Source organism: Rhinoderma darwinii, chromosome 3 (genome assembly GCF_050947455.1).
Source record: "Rhinoderma darwinii isolate aRhiDar2 chromosome 3, aRhiDar2.hap1, whole genome shotgun sequence".
Taxonomy (NCBI): domain Eukaryota; kingdom Metazoa; phylum Chordata; class Amphibia; order Anura; family Rhinodermatidae; genus Rhinoderma; species Rhinoderma darwinii.
Genome location: NC_134689.1, coordinates 250,722,095 through 250,740,886, shown reverse-complemented (window position 1 = coordinate 250,740,886; position 18,792 = coordinate 250,722,095). Strand labels below are relative to the sequence as shown.

The 18,792-nt window shown below is 40.3% G+C and overlaps 1 protein-coding gene across 4 annotated transcripts in view; it reads left to right on the top strand.

Annotated features, from left to right (window-relative positions):
• MYO9A (myosin IXA) overlaps positions 1-18,792 on the top strand; it is a 116,960-nt gene that overhangs the window by 36,161 nt on the left and 62,007 nt on the right. For all 4 annotated transcript variants that reach the window (XM_075857717.1, XM_075857718.1, XM_075857715.1 and 1 more), the window contains exons 5-11: positions 2,489-2,588; positions 2,958-3,014; positions 3,204-3,301; positions 3,939-4,065; positions 12,328-12,417; positions 12,503-12,625; positions 18,364-18,498. In XM_075857717.1, coding sequence (XP_075713832.1) covers positions 2,489-2,588; positions 2,958-3,014; positions 3,204-3,301; positions 3,939-4,065; positions 12,328-12,417; positions 12,503-12,625; positions 18,364-18,498 — 730 coding nt within the window. The remainder of the gene's footprint in view (positions 1-2,488; positions 2,589-2,957; positions 3,015-3,203; positions 3,302-3,938; positions 4,066-12,327; positions 12,418-12,502; positions 12,626-18,363; positions 18,499-18,792) is intronic.

The window sequence follows — 18,792 nt, the reverse complement described above, 5'->3', positions numbered from 1 at the left end:
AAGTTGTTCATTTGTACACTTTGTGAAAGTAAAAATCTTACGTGGTGATTATGAGTAGTTTCTGTGGGGTGCAACTTGGGAGATGCAACCCGGTCTGGCCACCTTACTATACATGCGTTGAGTTGTGCAATTGGTATGACATAGTACTTTTGCTCAGTACATGTAGCTGGCTAGCTCTAACCTGGACAAGTTGATGATAATATTTATTTTTTTATCCCAAAATCTTAATGGGTAACTGCCCCTTTATCAAACTTTTGGTATGTCATATCTGAAGTTTGGATCAGTAGGAGTCCGGCTGCTGAGACACCCACCATCTCTATAACTAAGTTGCAGACACGCTTAGCTGAGCGCCCTGCATCTTCGGCTGTAATCAGCGCTCATCCTGAAGACGGCTCCCATGGACCTTCTAATTGAAAATTGCCTTGCATCTGCTGCCGACTCTCTTGTGTAACTTATGGCTGTGTGGAGACCTACAGAATTTTTTTATTTTGTAATTTATGTAAAAAAAAATAGGTCTTTTGTGTTGTGTGACTTCTGGTTCTTGAAGTCACTGTTTTGGTGTTTTTCCATATTGGTAGATAATTTATTGCTGTCAACCCTAACCACTTCTCCTGGGCAGACCAGAGGGACCTCTGCATTGCCAGCTCCGTTAGCAGGATTGTTAAGACTACATTCACATGAAAAAAATGGCCATTAAAAACTGATCAACTGTCTGTTTTTCATGGCCATTCAGCACTAGTGTGTCTTCAAATTTTCATCCATTTTAAGTCCGTCTGTCTGTTTTTAATGGCTGTTTGTTAGCCGTTTGCCATCCATTTTTCATGGCCGTTAAGCGTGGATTTCATTTGTCAGGGCTTTTTTTTTGTCCCAACCCCCTGAAAACACTACAGTGGCCATGTGGATAGTGCCCACTTTGGGCCAGACCCCACATAGTACCACACACTGCAGATAGTGCCACAGTACCCGCATATAAAGTGACAGTGCCCACATACAAAATGCTAGAGCCCACATAGTGCCACAGTGCCCATGTAGATAGCACCACAGTGTCCTCTGTAGATAGTGCCACCCCCCCCCATACAGTGCCACAGTGCCCATATAGATGGCACCAGTGTCCCCTGCAGATAGTGCCACACCTCATATAGCACCCCCCTTGTATATGGCACCACCCACCTCCCGTGTAAATCGATCCACTGTAGGGGATTCCGCTTGTAGACTAAGCCCCTGACGTCTCTGTCCATATATGGACAGTGACGTCAGGAGACCGCTGCCAGAGCGGGCCAGGGATTCCACTCCAGGAGTAACCCCTTTACGTCACTGTCCATATGGATAGTGACACCGGGGACTTCTCCAGGAGTAGAATCCACTGCCAGAGCGGGTCAGGGATTCCGCTCCAGGAGTAACCCCTTGATGTCACTGTCCATATATGGATAGTGACGCCGGGGGCTTCTCCAGGAGCAGAATCCGGCCAGAGCGGGGTCTGGCCGCTGGGGATCCCGCTCCTACTGGGAGCCACAGTGGCGCTATCTATGGGCAGGTGGATGCTATCTACCAGACAGGAGATCTTGCGATGCTCTGGCTGGGGATTCCATTGTTGACAGCCCTGACTTCACTGTACTTATATGGACAGTAATCTCAAGGGCTTCCCCGGGCTCAGCGCTCAAATTAGCGCTTTGTGCGGGGAGTCCTCGGCCAGGATCCGTTTTTAACGGCCGTTACAGAGATTATTTCCTGAAAAACGGCTGGTAAAAACTGATCTATTGACATCCATGGGAGCCGACATGTCCTATTTTTTGATGGCCTGTCTTCACGGGCCGTTAAGAAAAACGGACGTGTGAATACACCCATAGAACTCCATTGTTCTGAAAACTGCTGTATGACGGCCGTTAAAAAAACGTCCGTCTCACGGCCGTTTTTCACTGTCGTGCGAATGTAGCCTAAAGCTAAGACACACAAACTTTGCTAACAGAGTCCTATACAATACCGGTTCTAGAGTGTGTTTATTGCAGCTCTCCTCTGTTCTGCACATTAGTTTATTTTAATCTTTTCATTTTGCTGTTTGTTAATGTTTAGTTATTTCCTCTTATTATTTTCTCCATAAATAGGACCTATAAGCTCTCCTGACATGTCTGTTTTTAGCGAATACTTGAATTCCCCAGAAAATCACTATTCTGTAGCATCTTTTCTTAAACTCTGCAGGGGTGTGTCCCTGCCCAGTCTGAAACTGTGAGCACTGATTGGGCAGTGTAGGACCCCAACTGGTAACACCCAATTTTTAATTTATTCATAAATTTGTAAGAGGAATAACTGAGGAACATGCTCTAGAATTATTATTTTGTGGGAATACAAGATTTTATTAAAATAAACTAGTTGGGAGAGCTGCGGAGTCCTCAAGTTGTTCAATAATAACATTTAGAATCTTAGCATTGTTCGCACTGTAAAATATGAATGTTTCATGGGAAATTTAACTTTTCAATGGAATTATTAACAGGAATTACCATGTTTTCTACTATCTGCTGGCTGGAGCAAGTGAAGAGGAAAAAAACGATTTTCACCTTGATCGTCCAGAAAACTATCATTACCTAAACCAGGTGAGACTGGAGTATTCTCAGAAACAGAACAATGGGCAGGTGTATGGAATTGTATTAAAAGACAGAAATACTGGATCTATTCATAGGAAAAATAAACATAAATAAATAAACGGTCTCATAGAATATGTGCCACATTACACCATTTGCAAAGGTTTGTTGCTGTCATGTATAGCAAAATGTTGCAGAATGGCCCAACTTTTTAGATCTAAAATTAAGACAAATGTGCACATGAACTTATACATTTACAAATCTATAGAAACCGGTTTGTACCAGTGTTAGACAAGAGCATGGTGTAAAATATCGAATTATTTGTATAAGGAGAAGGTGTAAACAGATAAGTATATTTCTATGTCAACGTCCATGTTTCAGAGGCAGCGGAAGCCGCAAAGACAGAACTGGGGAGACTATGATGGTGAAGACGAAACAGTGAGTGTCGGCAGCTTTGTTTCACCTTGTTGCCTTACATGTTAATAGTCCGTTTTGCTTTCTTTTTGTGTTTTAGAACAATTTGTTTTTTTATTGTAACTACAGTACTGAGTTGTTTTGCACAATGATGTTTTGTGTTTACATTGTTTTGTGCTGTATCAGATTTTGACAGTGTCTTGAATATTCCAGGATTCCTTGAGTGGGGAGGGTGAGGACCTGAGACATGACTTTGAGCGCCTGCAGTTGGCAATGGAGATGGTTGGCTTCCTGTCAGCTACACGTAAACAGTGAGTACTGCGTATTAACGTAAAACAAAGGATAATAAGTCTGTCATATCAGTCCTAATCTGGAAAGATATGGTGAGAAGTTTGCGTTTTGTTTTGCTCACACTCTCAGGATTGCAGTCCTGCTATTTATAAAGAATGGGACAAAGAAAACCATAAAACAATCAGATCTGAGCTGACAATGCCCAATATTATGTTTTCCCCAGTTTTCTGCCCCATTTCTGGCCTGTTCACATCACCGTTGCCCTTCCGTTGAGGGGTTCCGTCTGAGGTTTCCATCAGGTTAACCCCTCAACAGAAAGGCAAACGGAAACCTCAGCTTCCGTTTCCCTCACCATTGATCTCAATGGTGACGGAAACGTTGTTAATGGTTTCCGTTGGCCACCGTTGTGACAGGGTTCCATTGTTTTGATAAAATCAAAAGCGTAGTCGACTGCTAAGGTTTCAGTTTGCCTTTCCGTTGAGGGGTTAACCCGACGGAAACCTCCGATGGAACCCCTCAACGGAAGGGCAACGCTGATGTGAACAGGCCCTTAAGGATTTTTTATAGCCTGCATATTCTGGTGATTTTGTTTTCTTTATATTCCTCAGTGTTTTGGTGTTAAATGTTTTTTTTTTTTACTTATTTGCGCTCTTCTAGAATAGTTTCTCTCTTGTCCGCAATCCTTCACCTTGGTAACATACAGTATAAAAGGAAGACCTATAGAGATGAGTCAATTGATATCTCAAATCCTGATACCCTACGCGTTGTTTCTGATCTACTAAAGGTAGGACATTATCATATTTTTTGTCTCCTTTACAAATAATCTGTACATTTTGTGACTGCAGAAAGACATTTAGTGAAATGTTCACCTTTTAATCATTTTCCTTCATAAATACATTTAATACTTAAAAATGGATGTAGCAATGTCATCTAGATTTTTGCTTCATATTGTATGTTTGTCCATAGTCTAAAAGTGATATACAATCTATTACGGAGAGGAATTATACATTTTCTTTGCAGTACTGGATACCTTGCGCGCCATATTTTTTTGGACATTACTTTTGTATATAATAAAGCTCTCTGCTCTGGCTAATAGAGCAGGTCCCTAACAGGGTATAGAGGTTGTCTAAGGCTATGTTCACACAGAGTTTTTTGACTCGTTTTTTGATGCGGAAACCGCGCCAAAAAACTCGTCAAAAACGGCCCGAAAATGCCTCCCATTGATTTCAATGGGAGGCGGAGGCGTCTTTTTCCCGCGAGCGGTAAAAAGAAGTGACATGCCCGATCTTCGGGGGTTTACGCCTCTGACCTCCCATTGACTTGGGAAGCAGAGAAAGCGTATTTCGCAGCGTTTTATGCCCGCGGCGCACAATAGCCGCGGGCAAAAAACGCTGCGAAAATCGTTGTGCAGGGAGAGGAAAATCTGCCTCAAACTTCCAAATGGAATTTTGAGGCAGAAATTCCGCCTGCAAAATACTCCGTGTGAACATAGCCTAAGGCTGACAATTCCTTCACTGGAACTAAGGGACAAGCATAAATCATGTATAAAGTTCCCAGACCATGACTCCTTCTCCACCATACATTACATTTGTCACTTCATGTGCACGTAGAAAACTCTCCAGTCTGCCAGATGATGAAGTTTAATTCATCAAACATATTTTACTGACGCCATGTTTAGACATATTCAGTTAGCCGGTGGATGCATTATAGTGGGCTATACCATTCCACTGTGACAGGGGCCTCATGCACTATAAGAAAGTTCTGTGAGCAGGATTTCTAATGTATGTATTTTCGAAAACTGTATAATTTCCTATTCTACAAATAAGTAAAAAAATAAAATAAAAACTTGACAACCCCTTTAAATGTAAATTCCTATTTATGAAGCACCGAGCAGTACAGGACCATGGAGGATTCAAGTGTGTGGTATTATGGGGAGGGGGGTGCATTTATATGTTATATTTTTGTGGGAATTTGGTAGGCATAATAATATGGCAAGTCCCACGTGAATCTTATTCTTTTGCTGGAACTACTATATAACAGCCGTATGGGTACTGCATATCTACGAGGTGTATAGATAGTCTGCAGGGAGTCTTACCATTTGGAATAATTCAGGACATCATAGGCATTTCTAGGTCTGGCGCTTAGAGAATATAGTGTTGTTTTGGAGGCATGGCTAAGGTAATAAGAGGCGGCGGATAATTTGGGCCCCTGACAAGCACCTAGACAATCAAACAAATGCATTAAGAGAATATATACTATATATTAATTCTCCACTACTTCTAACACAAACGGCCTTCCTAGAGAACATGGCCCCACTTGTAGTTAATGTGGGTAATAACAGAGGGCCAAGCAGACCTCTAATAAAAGTGCTATTCTAGGATGCCAGGCCAGGGAGCGATTCAGTACGCCCTATTTATTCTACCATGGTCCTGGCTATAATGTCCAAACCCACCAATTAGTGTAAAGCGCTCTTCAAATTCGGAATTGTTATGGTATATATTGCCTTTTGATGTCATTTACTGCCCCCTGCAATGTCTTTACCTGAACTTCTAGTACAATGTCTTCACCTGAACTTATGTCTTTGAAGCATTCTTTTGTTCACATGTCTCCCCTAGTCTCATTATTGAAAATAACTGATAGAAACGAGGCGGTTTCTTTTTTCTCATTACAACAATCACAAGCCTATGGCTCAGGTGGAAGGTCTCCTTCCTAACCGTGTCACAATACAGTCAAAATGAGAGCTTTATATAGCCCCTCTGGCAACGTGACCCCTTTTCTAATACAAGTATACTTAAAAGAAATGTCTGTGAAGTCAAACAACATTATCACATAAATCTGTTCAACCTTCCCATTCCCCCTGCAGCAAAAATGCCTGCATTGTGAATGAGGTTTGTAGCCCTAAAGTTTGTTCGGCGCATAATTCACCAGTACAACTATGAGAAATAAAGGAGTCTTTACATTTTATCTATTCGTTCCAAATGTTGTACTATTAGCATTCTATCATTTATTTACCTTGTATTGTTTAAAACATTTCATGCCCATACAAGTGAAATTATAGTGTTGTAAAAAAAAAAAGTTTTAGGGCCTGTTCACATCAGCGTCGGGCTTTCGTTCATGGGTTCCAGTCGACTACGCTATTGTTTCCGTGAAAAAAAAAACGGAAACCTTACGGAATGGATACCAACTGCAGTGGAAGCATTACCATTGAAATCGATGGTAATGCAAACGGAAGCTATGGTTTCCATTTGGCTTTCCGTTCATTGGTTCCTCCGACGGAAAGGTCGAACGGAACCCATGAATGGAAGCCCGACGCTGATGTGAACATACCCTGAAATATATATATATTTTTTTGTTTATCTTAAAGGTAACTTTGGAGTTTATATAAATATGTTAACTATATTTGGATTGCTTTTATTTCTGTGTAGTTGGACTATTCAATTGCAGAGAAATTCAGAGTAGTCCATTCAAGGAAGTGGTCCATTCAAATAGGCCATTTTACAAGATGTGTAGTTCAGAAATTTTGATTTAGAGCTAACATGCCCTGTGCTCTCTACGTTGGTATGCTCTGGGCTTGAAGATTAGTCTGTATATTACTGCCTCCAGCCCCTTGATCAAACAGGAACAAAATGAGCTAACAGCGGAAAACTGAAATTAGTTTTGCTAGGCAAACAAATAAAGTAAAGGCCTCATTTAACAAAAACTCTCTAACAGTAAAGCAGTTGTTGTCCAAAGCAACCAATCATATTGCAGCTTTCATTTTTGCAGAGACCGTTTTGCTGTTAGACCACTCTTAATTATCTCCCAAACGTCGACTCGTTAAATGTTTTGGTCAAAAATTAATCCGAAAGCAAGGTTCACTGTAATATGCTAAAAATATTATTAAAGGCCCATGTTAATGTAGTATTTATCGTTATGATTTAATAGATTCTGACCCTCTGCAACAGTAATTGATCACCTGTTCAGGTGTTGTCCAGGACATTTCAAGAACAGGCTGCAGGCATGGGTTGTGCTAAAATATCAAAATAAGTCATATTCACCAGGTAAATCCCCCGTTACTGCTGCAGTGTATTCCACCGGCCTGTTTACTTTTACAGGAAGTGATGACGTCCCGTTCCACCCATTTTATAGATGAAGCCAATCATTGGCTTTAGTGATGATGCACTATTCCTGCCAGAATCACCAGAGGCCAGTGATTTGCTGCAGTCGTCACATGGACACAGTGGGAACGGGATGCCATCACTTCCTGCAATAGCAAACTGGCTGGCGGGGAGCACCAGTGCGGCGACGCTGTGTAAGTAGGATTTGCCAGGTGACTATTACATATTTTGCGGTTTTTAGCACATCCCACGCCTGCAGCCAGCCTTTTCAATGTCCCAGAAAACCTCTTTAAACATTATCAGTCTCATTCATTGAAATGTGGCATACTGTGCTGTCACTAAAATATAGACAACCTGATGGAGCCTTTATACGTTAATGGTGGGGGGGTGTATCGTAAAGGATCCGTCACATGTCCTGTAAAAACAAAGTCATCATGCCAGTGTAAACATTGCCTAACTAGTACGGCCGAATAATAGAATTAAATGATGGCTCATTGGTGATGTAAGGAATTGTTTGACATTTTGATCACTTACGTCAGTTTACCTCACCTGAATGAAGCCCATACGTTCCTGCCACTTTCAAACAAAAAGACAAAAGTTCCCAGGGATAAAGGGCGGTCAGACCTCAGCCGTACTTTTTCATGTGTGTGCAAAAAAAGGGCCTCTACAACGTTGTCTCCAGCACTCTCTGGAACCTGTAGAAAATGTTATTTTCTTTGGACCTACATTAAAGGGGTTTTTAGCTGTACAAAACTCCTTCCCATATGTCCTATTAGAGCAAACGGATCTAATAGAGGGGGGTCCCTATTTGTGAAGCCATTTCTATTAGCCAGAGGGGATACACAATACCTAATATCCCCTAAATAAGAACTCCACTTTGGCAACAGCTAATCCTGTGGGTCCGCAGCGGGTCATTGTCTTGGGACCTGTTACAGGTTGTTGAAACTGGGCAACCACTTTAACAGAAAGTGGGACTTATGAATGACAGGTAGAAAAGAAGACTGTTGTAAGGACAGACAACGTATCTTAGGTAAAATTTATTTTTAATTTATTGTGGAGCTTTTCTCTTTTATATATATATATGTGTGTGTGTATATGTAAGTACGTATGTATGTATACAGTGCCCACCAAAAGTCCCGGAACACCCTCATAACTTTTGAACGGCTCGAGGTAGAGGGTTGACATTCCCAAGCTCGCGCACACACACACACACACACACACACACACACACACGCGCGCCCTCACACCTTTAGGATTTTACCCGCGCGGTACATTTTTGGTAATGCTAACACCGGCGGTAGCCGATAATGAAGATGATAACTTTAAAGTTAAATATCTCAGCCAAAAAAAATCCTATCTCAAAATCAATTGTGGCATTGTTTTCGTATTGAAAAAAGCTTTCAAATTATGTGTTTTCTTTTTTTTGCGTTAACTGGTAGATTTTATGACCCCATTAAATCCCACCAAATTCCAACCCTCTACCTCGAGCCGTTCAAAGGTTATGAGGGTGTTCCGGAACTTTTGGTGGGCATTGTATATTATATATATGTGTGTAACCATTCACTACTATGGGTGCTATGGAAGCAGCGTAGCTCAGCGAGTTATGCTGTTTCCGTAACTCCCGACCATGTAATCAGGAAGCGGCCTGGAGTCAGCGTGAGCACACAAAGCTAGAACTGGGTTTAGGGGACCCCGTTCTAAAGATAGGTGGGAGCCTCATCTATCTGACATTTATGACACATCCCGTGGATATGTCATAAATGTCCTTCATGGGGAAAACCCCTTTAATATTCATTGGGATGTTTGGAAAAACTCCCTTTATAAATAACTACATCGACCCACTTCCAAACCGAGGAGGAATTATTACAAATGCCAATGCCACCGTCTTGATTCTTTTAGTTTAGTACACAGCAGATAACCATAGAAAGATGCCATATTGATGATGCAGTGCATTTAGTAAGAAGGTTCAGTAGTCCTTCAACGTACCAATAAATTCAAGTCATCTGATGGTAGAAAAATCCATGAACTCTACAGCCATACAGGAAATGCTGACGACTAAAAACAAAACATCTTTTCATTAGCTTATGTTACAGCTTAAGGAAATGAGATTAAATATATACATTTTTAGGATATCATAATAAGCTCAGTGTGTCTTTATTGGCATCATTGTGGAACTCATGATTTGGAGGGGAATATTACTGGATCTTGTTTAATTTCACAGGTAAAGTTAATAATCAACAAAAAAAACTGTACTTTATCACATCCACGTACAGTACACGTAAAATACACTAGTTATATATATATATATATATATATATGTATGTATGTATGTGTGTGTGTTTCTGTAGACAAAAATAGTCATGCACGGATTAGGTCAAGGATAGGGGTTGGAACGTTCCTCCATGAACCTGATGCCACTACAGTGCCAGCCATGGACCCCATTCCCTGCCACAGATACAGCAGTCTCCTCCTATGATAGGTTTACACTGTTTTTGCTCTACAACTAATATAAACTGATTTGAAAAACTGTTGTCAGATATCAGTTTGCATGTTTTTTAAGCCATCACCGATTGATTTCAGTTACCCAAGAAATCCCCAAAAAATAGTTTAACAGATTCTTAAGTAAAAAAAACAACCCACTGCAATAAAGCGGAAAGTGTGAATTTAGGCCTTATGCACACGAACGTAAGGGTTTATACACATCCGTAGCCGTCTGCAATTGCGGAAGCGCCCATAGACTTCTATGGGCGTGTCTGTGCCGCAATTGCGGACAAGAATAGGACATGTTCTAGAATTTGCAGATCGTTTCTACGGCCTGGACACACATCCGTAAATATACGGAAAGGTATGCGTGACCAATAGAAATGAATGGGTCCGTGATTCCGTAATTACATATGAAAATTACGGTCGCGTGCATAGGGCCTTAGCCTGATCATCCTCTTCTACTATAGGAGGGCAACACGAGAGTGGCGATTGAGGCCCATCACTAATAACTACTTCTTTAGTGCCTTTTGCCTCTGAAATGATTTCTATCCTGCAGAAACAGATCGCAGTAACCTCCTTTTAGGATACAACACTCCCCTGAAATTTCTACATCGATCTTAAACACTTGATTCTGTACTTTTAATACTGTAGTATTATTGGTAACCCCTTCCTTTTTTTTTTTTTTTTACCTGGGTTTCATCTCACACCCTCTGCTGATTTCCTTTTGTGTTTGTGGGCTTGTTTGTCTTACCGGCACTCCCTGTTTAGCCTTTTCTTTCTAATTCAAGAATTTTTATAGTTAAGATAGTATCCGTACATGATATCTTATGAGGTTAAACCTTGTTTTATGGAACTCCGACGAAAATATCTGCTTACAGGTGTATTTAAAGTGTTAAAAGTCAAGTTAAAGATTGATACGTCTGTACCGTGTGCTATTCTTTATGCAATTCTTTATGTATCTATACTATGCACTTTTTGCCATTTGTTTGGATATATTCTTGTAAAATGTTCTTCTTTTCAATATAAATCTACTTGACCACAATACTTAACTAACCTTGAAAATACTTTGCATTACTTATGTTATGCTGAGCTTGAGTTACAGCCGGTATTATAATTCAGAGCTACACGATTCAGCAGGCTTCAGAGCTGAAATCTCCCATTCTCTAAACCATTGTTTGACTTCATTTCTGCACAGAGCTTTTTTGGGGACTTACATTCTGGGAAATGTAGCCTTTGCACCAGGCGCTGTACACTAATCTTTAGGAAAATCTAAGTCTGGGTTCACACACAGTTTTTTGCAGGCAGAAAATCTGCCTCAAAATTCAGTTTGTCATTTTGAGGCAGATTTTGCTCTGCCTGCACAACAATTTTCGCTGCGTTTTTCGCCCTTTCGGCCATTGAGCACCGCAGGCGAAAAACGCCGTGAAATACGCTTTCTCTGCCTCCCATTGATGACAATGGAAGGTTAGAGACGTAAACGTCCAAAGATAGGGCATGGGAGGCATTTTCAGCTGTTTTTTGGCAAGTTTTCCGACGCGGTTTCTGCGTCAAAAAACTCTGTATGAGCTGACCCTAACTGTCCCACTGCATTAGAGGAGTTCAGCTAAGTGGTTAGGCATGTGTCTGTTTTGTTGATTGATTCCAATAGCATAACTAAGAGAACAGCTCTGGACCAAAGCACAGACTGTAACTCAAGACTGATGGAATATGCAGTGCATTGTATTTTTACAAAATGGTTCACTCAGTGGAAGTGAAATATTGGATGACGCCAATTCAAATGAATGGGAGTTTATGTAATACGTGGTCGGACTGAGTCTACAATAACGGAGGATGCCCTTTGTTGGCAGCTCTCTACTCTAGCTAATGGACGAAGGTCTAGATTGGTCAATGGCTGCTTTTTGATGTTTCCTTTGATTTATTAGGTTTGTCTTGCAGACAGATTTTGTCCCCCCAAAAAGACTTCTTAATATAAAGTCAGTTGGTCCTTGATTCTGTGCCAAATCTATTGTATGGATCCCAATTTATAATTGAGTCCCTCGGGTGTTTCACAGATTTTTCAGTAATTTAGGCAGAAAGATTAGCGCAGCATGCTCCACTAATCTTGCTGTCAAAAGTGACGAAACCCCCCAAATGGTAATGTGAACAAAGCCTGCGTTTTCCATTTCCTAAGGCTCTATTCACATCTCCGTAGTTATTTCCATTTTCCTGTTCTGTCATAGGAACAAAAAAAAGAAAATAACCGAAGTGCCGGATACGTCACATGACGGATACCTTCGGCGCCCAACTCGACTTAATGTCTTTAATGGGTACTGTCGGTTTTCCGAACCGAACAAGCATGTTAAAAGAGGAATTGGTACTTTGTGATCCTTTTCCACCTTGTATGAGAAATACTATTCTTAATAACATTTGTACATTGTTTCTAATGTCAGTACATAATTTAAATCACAATTTCCTCCTTATCTTAGGTTCGAGAAGAAATGCTCTTGGATGCACTGATTACTAGGAAAACTGTTACAGTTGGAGAAAAACTTATCCTGCCGTACTGCCTGCCAGAGGTGAGGAATTAAAAAAAGACTTTTGTAGATCTATAATGATTGTGCATACATCAATACAACAAGGTTTTGTTTTTTGTTTTTTCAGGCTGTTACAGTCAGGGACTCTTTGGCGAAGTCTCTTTACAGCGCCTTGTTTGATTGGATTGTGTTCCGTATCAACCATGCCCTGCTCAACATCAACAGCAAGGCGATAGATGAAGGAAGTCAGGTGAGATGGGAAGAGTATGTAGATTCGACTTCAACATTGTACTACAGAAAAGGCTGTAGACTGAGGAGCCATAGTTCTAAAGAATAATAAAAAGGTGTAAAGTATCAGAACTTATGGAAGTATACAAAATTCTTTCCAGAATGAAATAATTTGAACAATTGTAATATAGTACATTCCTACAACTAAAGTACTTTTAAACTTGAAAATTCCAGAGGGGTCATTATATCCAGTGACAGCTGCTGCTGCCGCCTCTCCACACTGACCTGGACTGTAAATCCGATGTCCTCAAAATCTGATTTGTTGTTGTGGGTTCAGCCACTTTCTATGTGGAGAGACATGAGGAGAGATCATCAATCCTTCTGTCAGCTGGCTTTTCACGAGACTCGTCAGTGGTGTATATAAAGTGAACAATCTGTGGTCTTAAATTCAGTTTGGTATTACGGAGACTAAATTCTTTCATGATTGTCCTAACTATAGTACCTTGTGCATATATAGACCAATGGTAAAAATTCCTTAGCCGCTAACCAACGCTAGCTTGCACTAAAATATTGCAAAGCTAAGCAACGTTCTAAAGTTTTTTACTAAAGAGTACAAGGGAGAAGAGATCCCTCATAGGCTGTAGAAGGAGAAATTCGTACAGGATGAAGCTGTGCTGATACATAAGAGCTAGTGAAGGCAACAGCATCCTGGATTGACAGAAATGACATCCAACATGTATTACTTGGAGGGAAACCTCCACTACAGAAAAGTCTTAAAATAGGAGCAAGTTGCAAACTACATATCAGGGGTCTGAAAATGAATGAAGGAATGACCATATATATAAAAAAAATAGTTTCAATGTCAAAGGTGTCTATAACCTTTTAACCCCTTAATGACGAAGCCTAGTTTGGGCCCTAAGGCTCAGAGCCCATTTTTCAAATTTGACGTGTCACTTTATGTGGTAATAATTTTGGAATGGCTCTATTAATCCAAGCGATTTGTTTTTTCGTGACACATTGGACTTTGTTAGTGGTAAGTGGTAACATTTTGTCGATACGTTCCATGTTTATTTGTGAAAAATAGCAAACTTTACAGAAAATTTGGAAAAAATTGCAGTTTTCTGAATTTAAATGTTTCTGCTTGTAAGGCAGATGGTTATACCACACAAAATAGTTCACATTTCCCACATGTCTACTTTGTTTGCATCTTTTTTTGAACATTCTTTTATTTTTTTAGGACGTTACAAGGCTTAGAACATAAGCAGCAATTTCTCATATTTTCAAGAAAATGTCAAAAGCTGTTTATTTTAGGTACCTGTTCAGTTCTGAAGTGGCTTTGAGGGGCCTATGTATTAGAAACTCCCATAAAACACACCTTTTAAAAACTGCACCCCTCAAAGTATTCAAAATAGCATTTAGAAAGTTTTTTTTAACCCTTTAGGTGTTTCACAGGAATTAAAGCAATGTGTAGGTGAAATTTGCAAATTTTTATTTTTCTTGCAGAAATACAATTTTAATCCATTTTTTTTTCTGCAACACAAAAGGTTTTACCAGAGAAACACAACTAAATATTTATTGCACAGATTCTGCTGTGTTTATAAATGTCCGACATGTGTCCCTAGTATGCTAATGACCTGAAGCACAGGCCTCAAAACAAAGGACCACCTAGAGTACTTTCGGGACTTTTTATTAGAATATATTTTATGCACTATGCCAGGTTTGAAGAAGTCTTGTGGTGCCAAAACATAGAAAACAACCCAAAAAAGAACCCATTTTGGAAACTACACCATGGGTATTGTGACCATTTTGACCCCACTGTTTTTTTTCACAGAACTTATTTGAATTGGGCTGTGAAATAAAAAAACTAATTTTTTTTTCCAATAATATGTAGTTCTTGCTCGAAATGTATTTTCACAAGGAATAAAATACCCATTGTGTTGCACAATTTCTCCTAAATGCAGCAATACCTCATTTGTGGTGATAAACTTGCGTTTGGGCCCTAGGGAGGACTCGGAAGGGAAGGAGCGCTATTTGTTCTTTGTAGTCCAAATTTTGCTGGATTGGTTTTCGGGTGCAATGTCGCATTTGCAGTGCCCCAGAGGTATCCGAGCAATGGAAACCCGTCAGAAGTGACCCCAATTTGGAAACTACACCCCTTAAGGCATTTATTAAGGGGTGCAGTAAGTAATTTGATCCAAAAGGTGTTTTTCTACTAGAAAATAATGCACAGTGGATTTTCCACTGATATGCCATTTAAGTGCACAATATGTTATACCCAGCTTGGGCCACTGAAGACAAATATCTCATAAACTGTTAAGCGGGTTCTCCCGGGTATGGCGATTCCATATTCGTGGACGTAAACTGCTGTTTGGGCACGCTATAGGGCTCAGTAGGGAGGGAGCGCCACTTTGCTTTTGGAGCGTGGATTTTCCTTGGTAGCAGTTCTGTTTAGGGTTTTACTGGTGTTTGTTTATAATGTGGGGTCATATGTAAACTGGGCAGAGTACATCAGGGAATATGTAGGCTGTGCAGAGTAAATTAGGGGTATAATAAGAGGGTATAATAATGCAGTAAATTAAATAATCGCAGATGTGTGGCCAGTGCCGCACTGATAAATGCTGCCAGGTCTTATCCTCTTTTGGAACACGTTCTGCACCTTTTGTGCCATCATATTTTTTTCCACCGGAGCTGTGTGAGTGCTTTGTTTTTAGCGCGACAATCTGTAGTTTTCATTGGTACCAATTCAGGGTATGTGCGACTTTTTAAACAGTTTTTATTAAATTTTTTAAGGGGCATGGTGGCTAAGTCACAGCAATTCTACTATTGTTTTATTTTTTTTAACAGCGTTCACCGTGCGCTATTAATGACATATTCCCTTTACTGTGCGGGTCGATACGATTACGGTGATAAAAAAAAACAACTATATACATTTGTTCTGTTTTGTGGCGTTTGCACAATAAAATATATATTTTTTAAAAATCATTTACTTTTTGTGTTGCCATATTCTAAGAGCCATAACTTTTAGTATTTTTCCATCAAGAAAGCCGTGAGGACTTGTTTTCTGCATAACAAACTGTTTTGATTAGTATAATTTTTGAGTACACGCAACGTTTTTGATCTTCTTTTTTATTTATTTTTATTCCATTTTTTGGGAGGTGAAGTGACCAAAAAATAGCGATTCTGTTATGGTTTATTATAAGAATTTTTTTTACGCCGTTCACCGTGTGGGATAAATAACAAAATACTTTTATAGTTCAGGCTGTTACGGACGTGGTGATACTAATTATGTATCTTTTTTTTATAGTTTATTTTTTAATAAAGGACTCAATAAGGGAAAAAATTAAATTTTTACTTTTATTCGGGTATATGCACACACACTAATTACGTCCGTAATTGACGGACATATTTCGGCCGCAAGTCCCGGACCGAACACAGTGCAGGGAGCCGGGCTCCTAGTTCATACTTATGTACGACGCTAGGAGTCCCTGCCTCGCTGCAGGACAACTGTCCCGTACTGAAAACATGATTACAGTACGGGACAGTTGTCCTGCAGCGAGGCAGGGACTCCTAGCATCGTACATAAGTATGATGCTAGGAGCCCGGCTCCCTGCACGGTGTTCGGTCCGGTACTTGCGGCCGAAATACGTCCGTCAATTACGGACGTAATTAGTGTGTGTGCACATACCCTTACTGTAAAACTTTTATTTTTTTTTTATACAACTTTTTCAAACTTTTTTTTGCCCCACTAGGGGACTTGAAGGAAGGAAGCCCTGATCGCTATTCTAATACACTGTGCTACATGTGTTGTGCAGTGTATTAGAGCTGTCATTTACTCACTGACCGCAAGCCATGTGGGTCCTGCCTTTGGTATGGAAGAAAGGCAATTCAGACATCAATATAGGAAAGAGGTTTTTTTTACATTTAGAGTAGTCAATCTTTGGAATGCCCTACCACGAGATGTAGTTATAGCGGATACAATGACCGCATTAAAAAAAGGTAGACACTTTATCTAAAGACAAGCAGGGGCGGAATCAGTATTGAATCATGGGGTAGTGCCGTGGCAAATTTTTGCTATTTTTGGTTGCAGCCCTCACCACTCCCTTAAATAGGTAAACCACACTATCAACACAAATGGGAAAATTAAAGTGATACATAGAAACACCTAATCATACGGTTAAGAACAGACCTAGGCTCGCATTTACAGTCGGGGACAAGTGCACGCTACCACTATACGAACACTAATATGACCGATAATACTGCCATCCAGTGACCCTATAGTGGTCAGATACCAGTTCTACACAGTTCTCTTTAGAGTATTATCACGCTGTAAACCATACAAGAGAATACAGCACTGATCATACGCAGTTACAGGCAGAATACAGAACAATTAAACAGGACCTTTCAGCCCTCCTGACATGTCTGTTTTAGTAAAAGTTTGTAGTACCCATGAAATATATAAATTGACAACTAGGTGTTACCATTCTTCTTGTCAAAGGGCTATGTCCCTACACTGACAAGGTCCAATCAGCGTTTAATGGTAACTCAGTTGTCAATTAGGCCTGGGCTACAAAAAGTCTCCATGTGGGCCAGGCCTTATTTATTCATTATATCTTGGGGAATGCAAGGATTTACTATAACAGACATGTCGGTAGGGGTGACAGCTCCTCTATAAATCCAGTGATTAACAGGTGACGTATTTTGTGATTGTAGACGTCCTCTTTTTCTTTTTATTCTCCATCCGGGCCAGACCGCCATGACTAATTCTCCTGATGACTGCAGAGTTTGCTGCCGAGACATTTTGACCCCTCACTTCTACAGCTATCCCCAGCCTTTGGAGCAACACAAACAAACTCGGACCCCTGAACCCCCTATATTAATATGACTTCAGATCAGATCCCCCTAAATTAATCACACCCCAGATGAGTAACAAAAAAGTAATAAGATCCCAGATCAAACCCCCTAACTTAATAAAAAAATATTCAGACACCAGATCAACTGCTTACACTTACTGCTGCCATTTACTCTTCAGCTACAGTCCCCTCTTGCCGCACACCGTGTCCTGACGTCATCCAGCATCAGGACGTTGTATGCGCCGTCGTACGCTATGTCCTGACGCTGAGTGGCGCTGGAAACCAGAGCTGAAGAGTAGCCCTGGTAGCGAAGAAAGTAAATATATTTTGAATTGGTCCGTATCTGTTGGATAGATCCAAAAGATAGTGGCCGAGTAGAAAAATTGTCACAGTGGTCTAGGTTTGTGTGCGGGGGGGGGGGGGGGGTTCCCCATCGCCCTCTCCTAAATCCGCCTCTGATGACAAAGTGTGTTGAAGATTTTAATTAATTTAGCAATGAATGATCCCTACTTGATCCTAGGGGAAACTGGCATGAGGCAGCGATGACAGTAGTTGGCCAGAGTATTTGTTAAAGGTTGAACTTAATGGACATGTGTCTTTTTTCAACATATAAGTGGTTCCGGGATGTTTACCAAATCTCTAGCATCTTCCCTGTCAACTATAAGCAGACTGAAAGGAACTTGGACTATAGGCTGCCTGCGGTTTGCCATCTGCTGACAGATTCTAGGCTAGCAGTAAAACTTGCATTCAACCTTAACATATATTTAGGTTATTTGAATGCTGCTATTTTGTTAATAAGATCCTATTAGGAAATTGGTGTTGGTTAACTAATTCTATGTTCTTCTAGAAAAGGAAAGACTGTTTGCCTTGTGTCCTTTTTTTAGTTTGTGATCTCCTTTTTCTTTTTCAGACACTTTCCATTGGGGTCCTTGATATCTTTGGCTTTGAGGATTATGGCAGCAACAGCTTTGAACAATTCTGTATTAACTATGCCAATGAACGTTTGCAACATTATTTCAACCAGCATCTGTTTCAGCTGGAGCAGGTTTGACATTTTACAATTTTTGCCAATGTGTGGGTGCCAAGTATAGCATCAGGTCTGGTCACTGACTGCATTTCTCAGAATGTGTTAATTTCTGCAGGCCTGGCCTCCGCTGAATTGATGCGCTTAATCTATTCATTTACTGTGGTAATTGAATAAGTATCATCCTTCGATGTATTCGGCTCCTTCTACTGAATGGTTTAGATTTAATTCTAAGCAGTAATTTAATAATTGTTGTTTCAATCAAACTAAATGGCATATTTTGTCGGTAGTTTGTGTTCTGAAGTGTATTTTCAT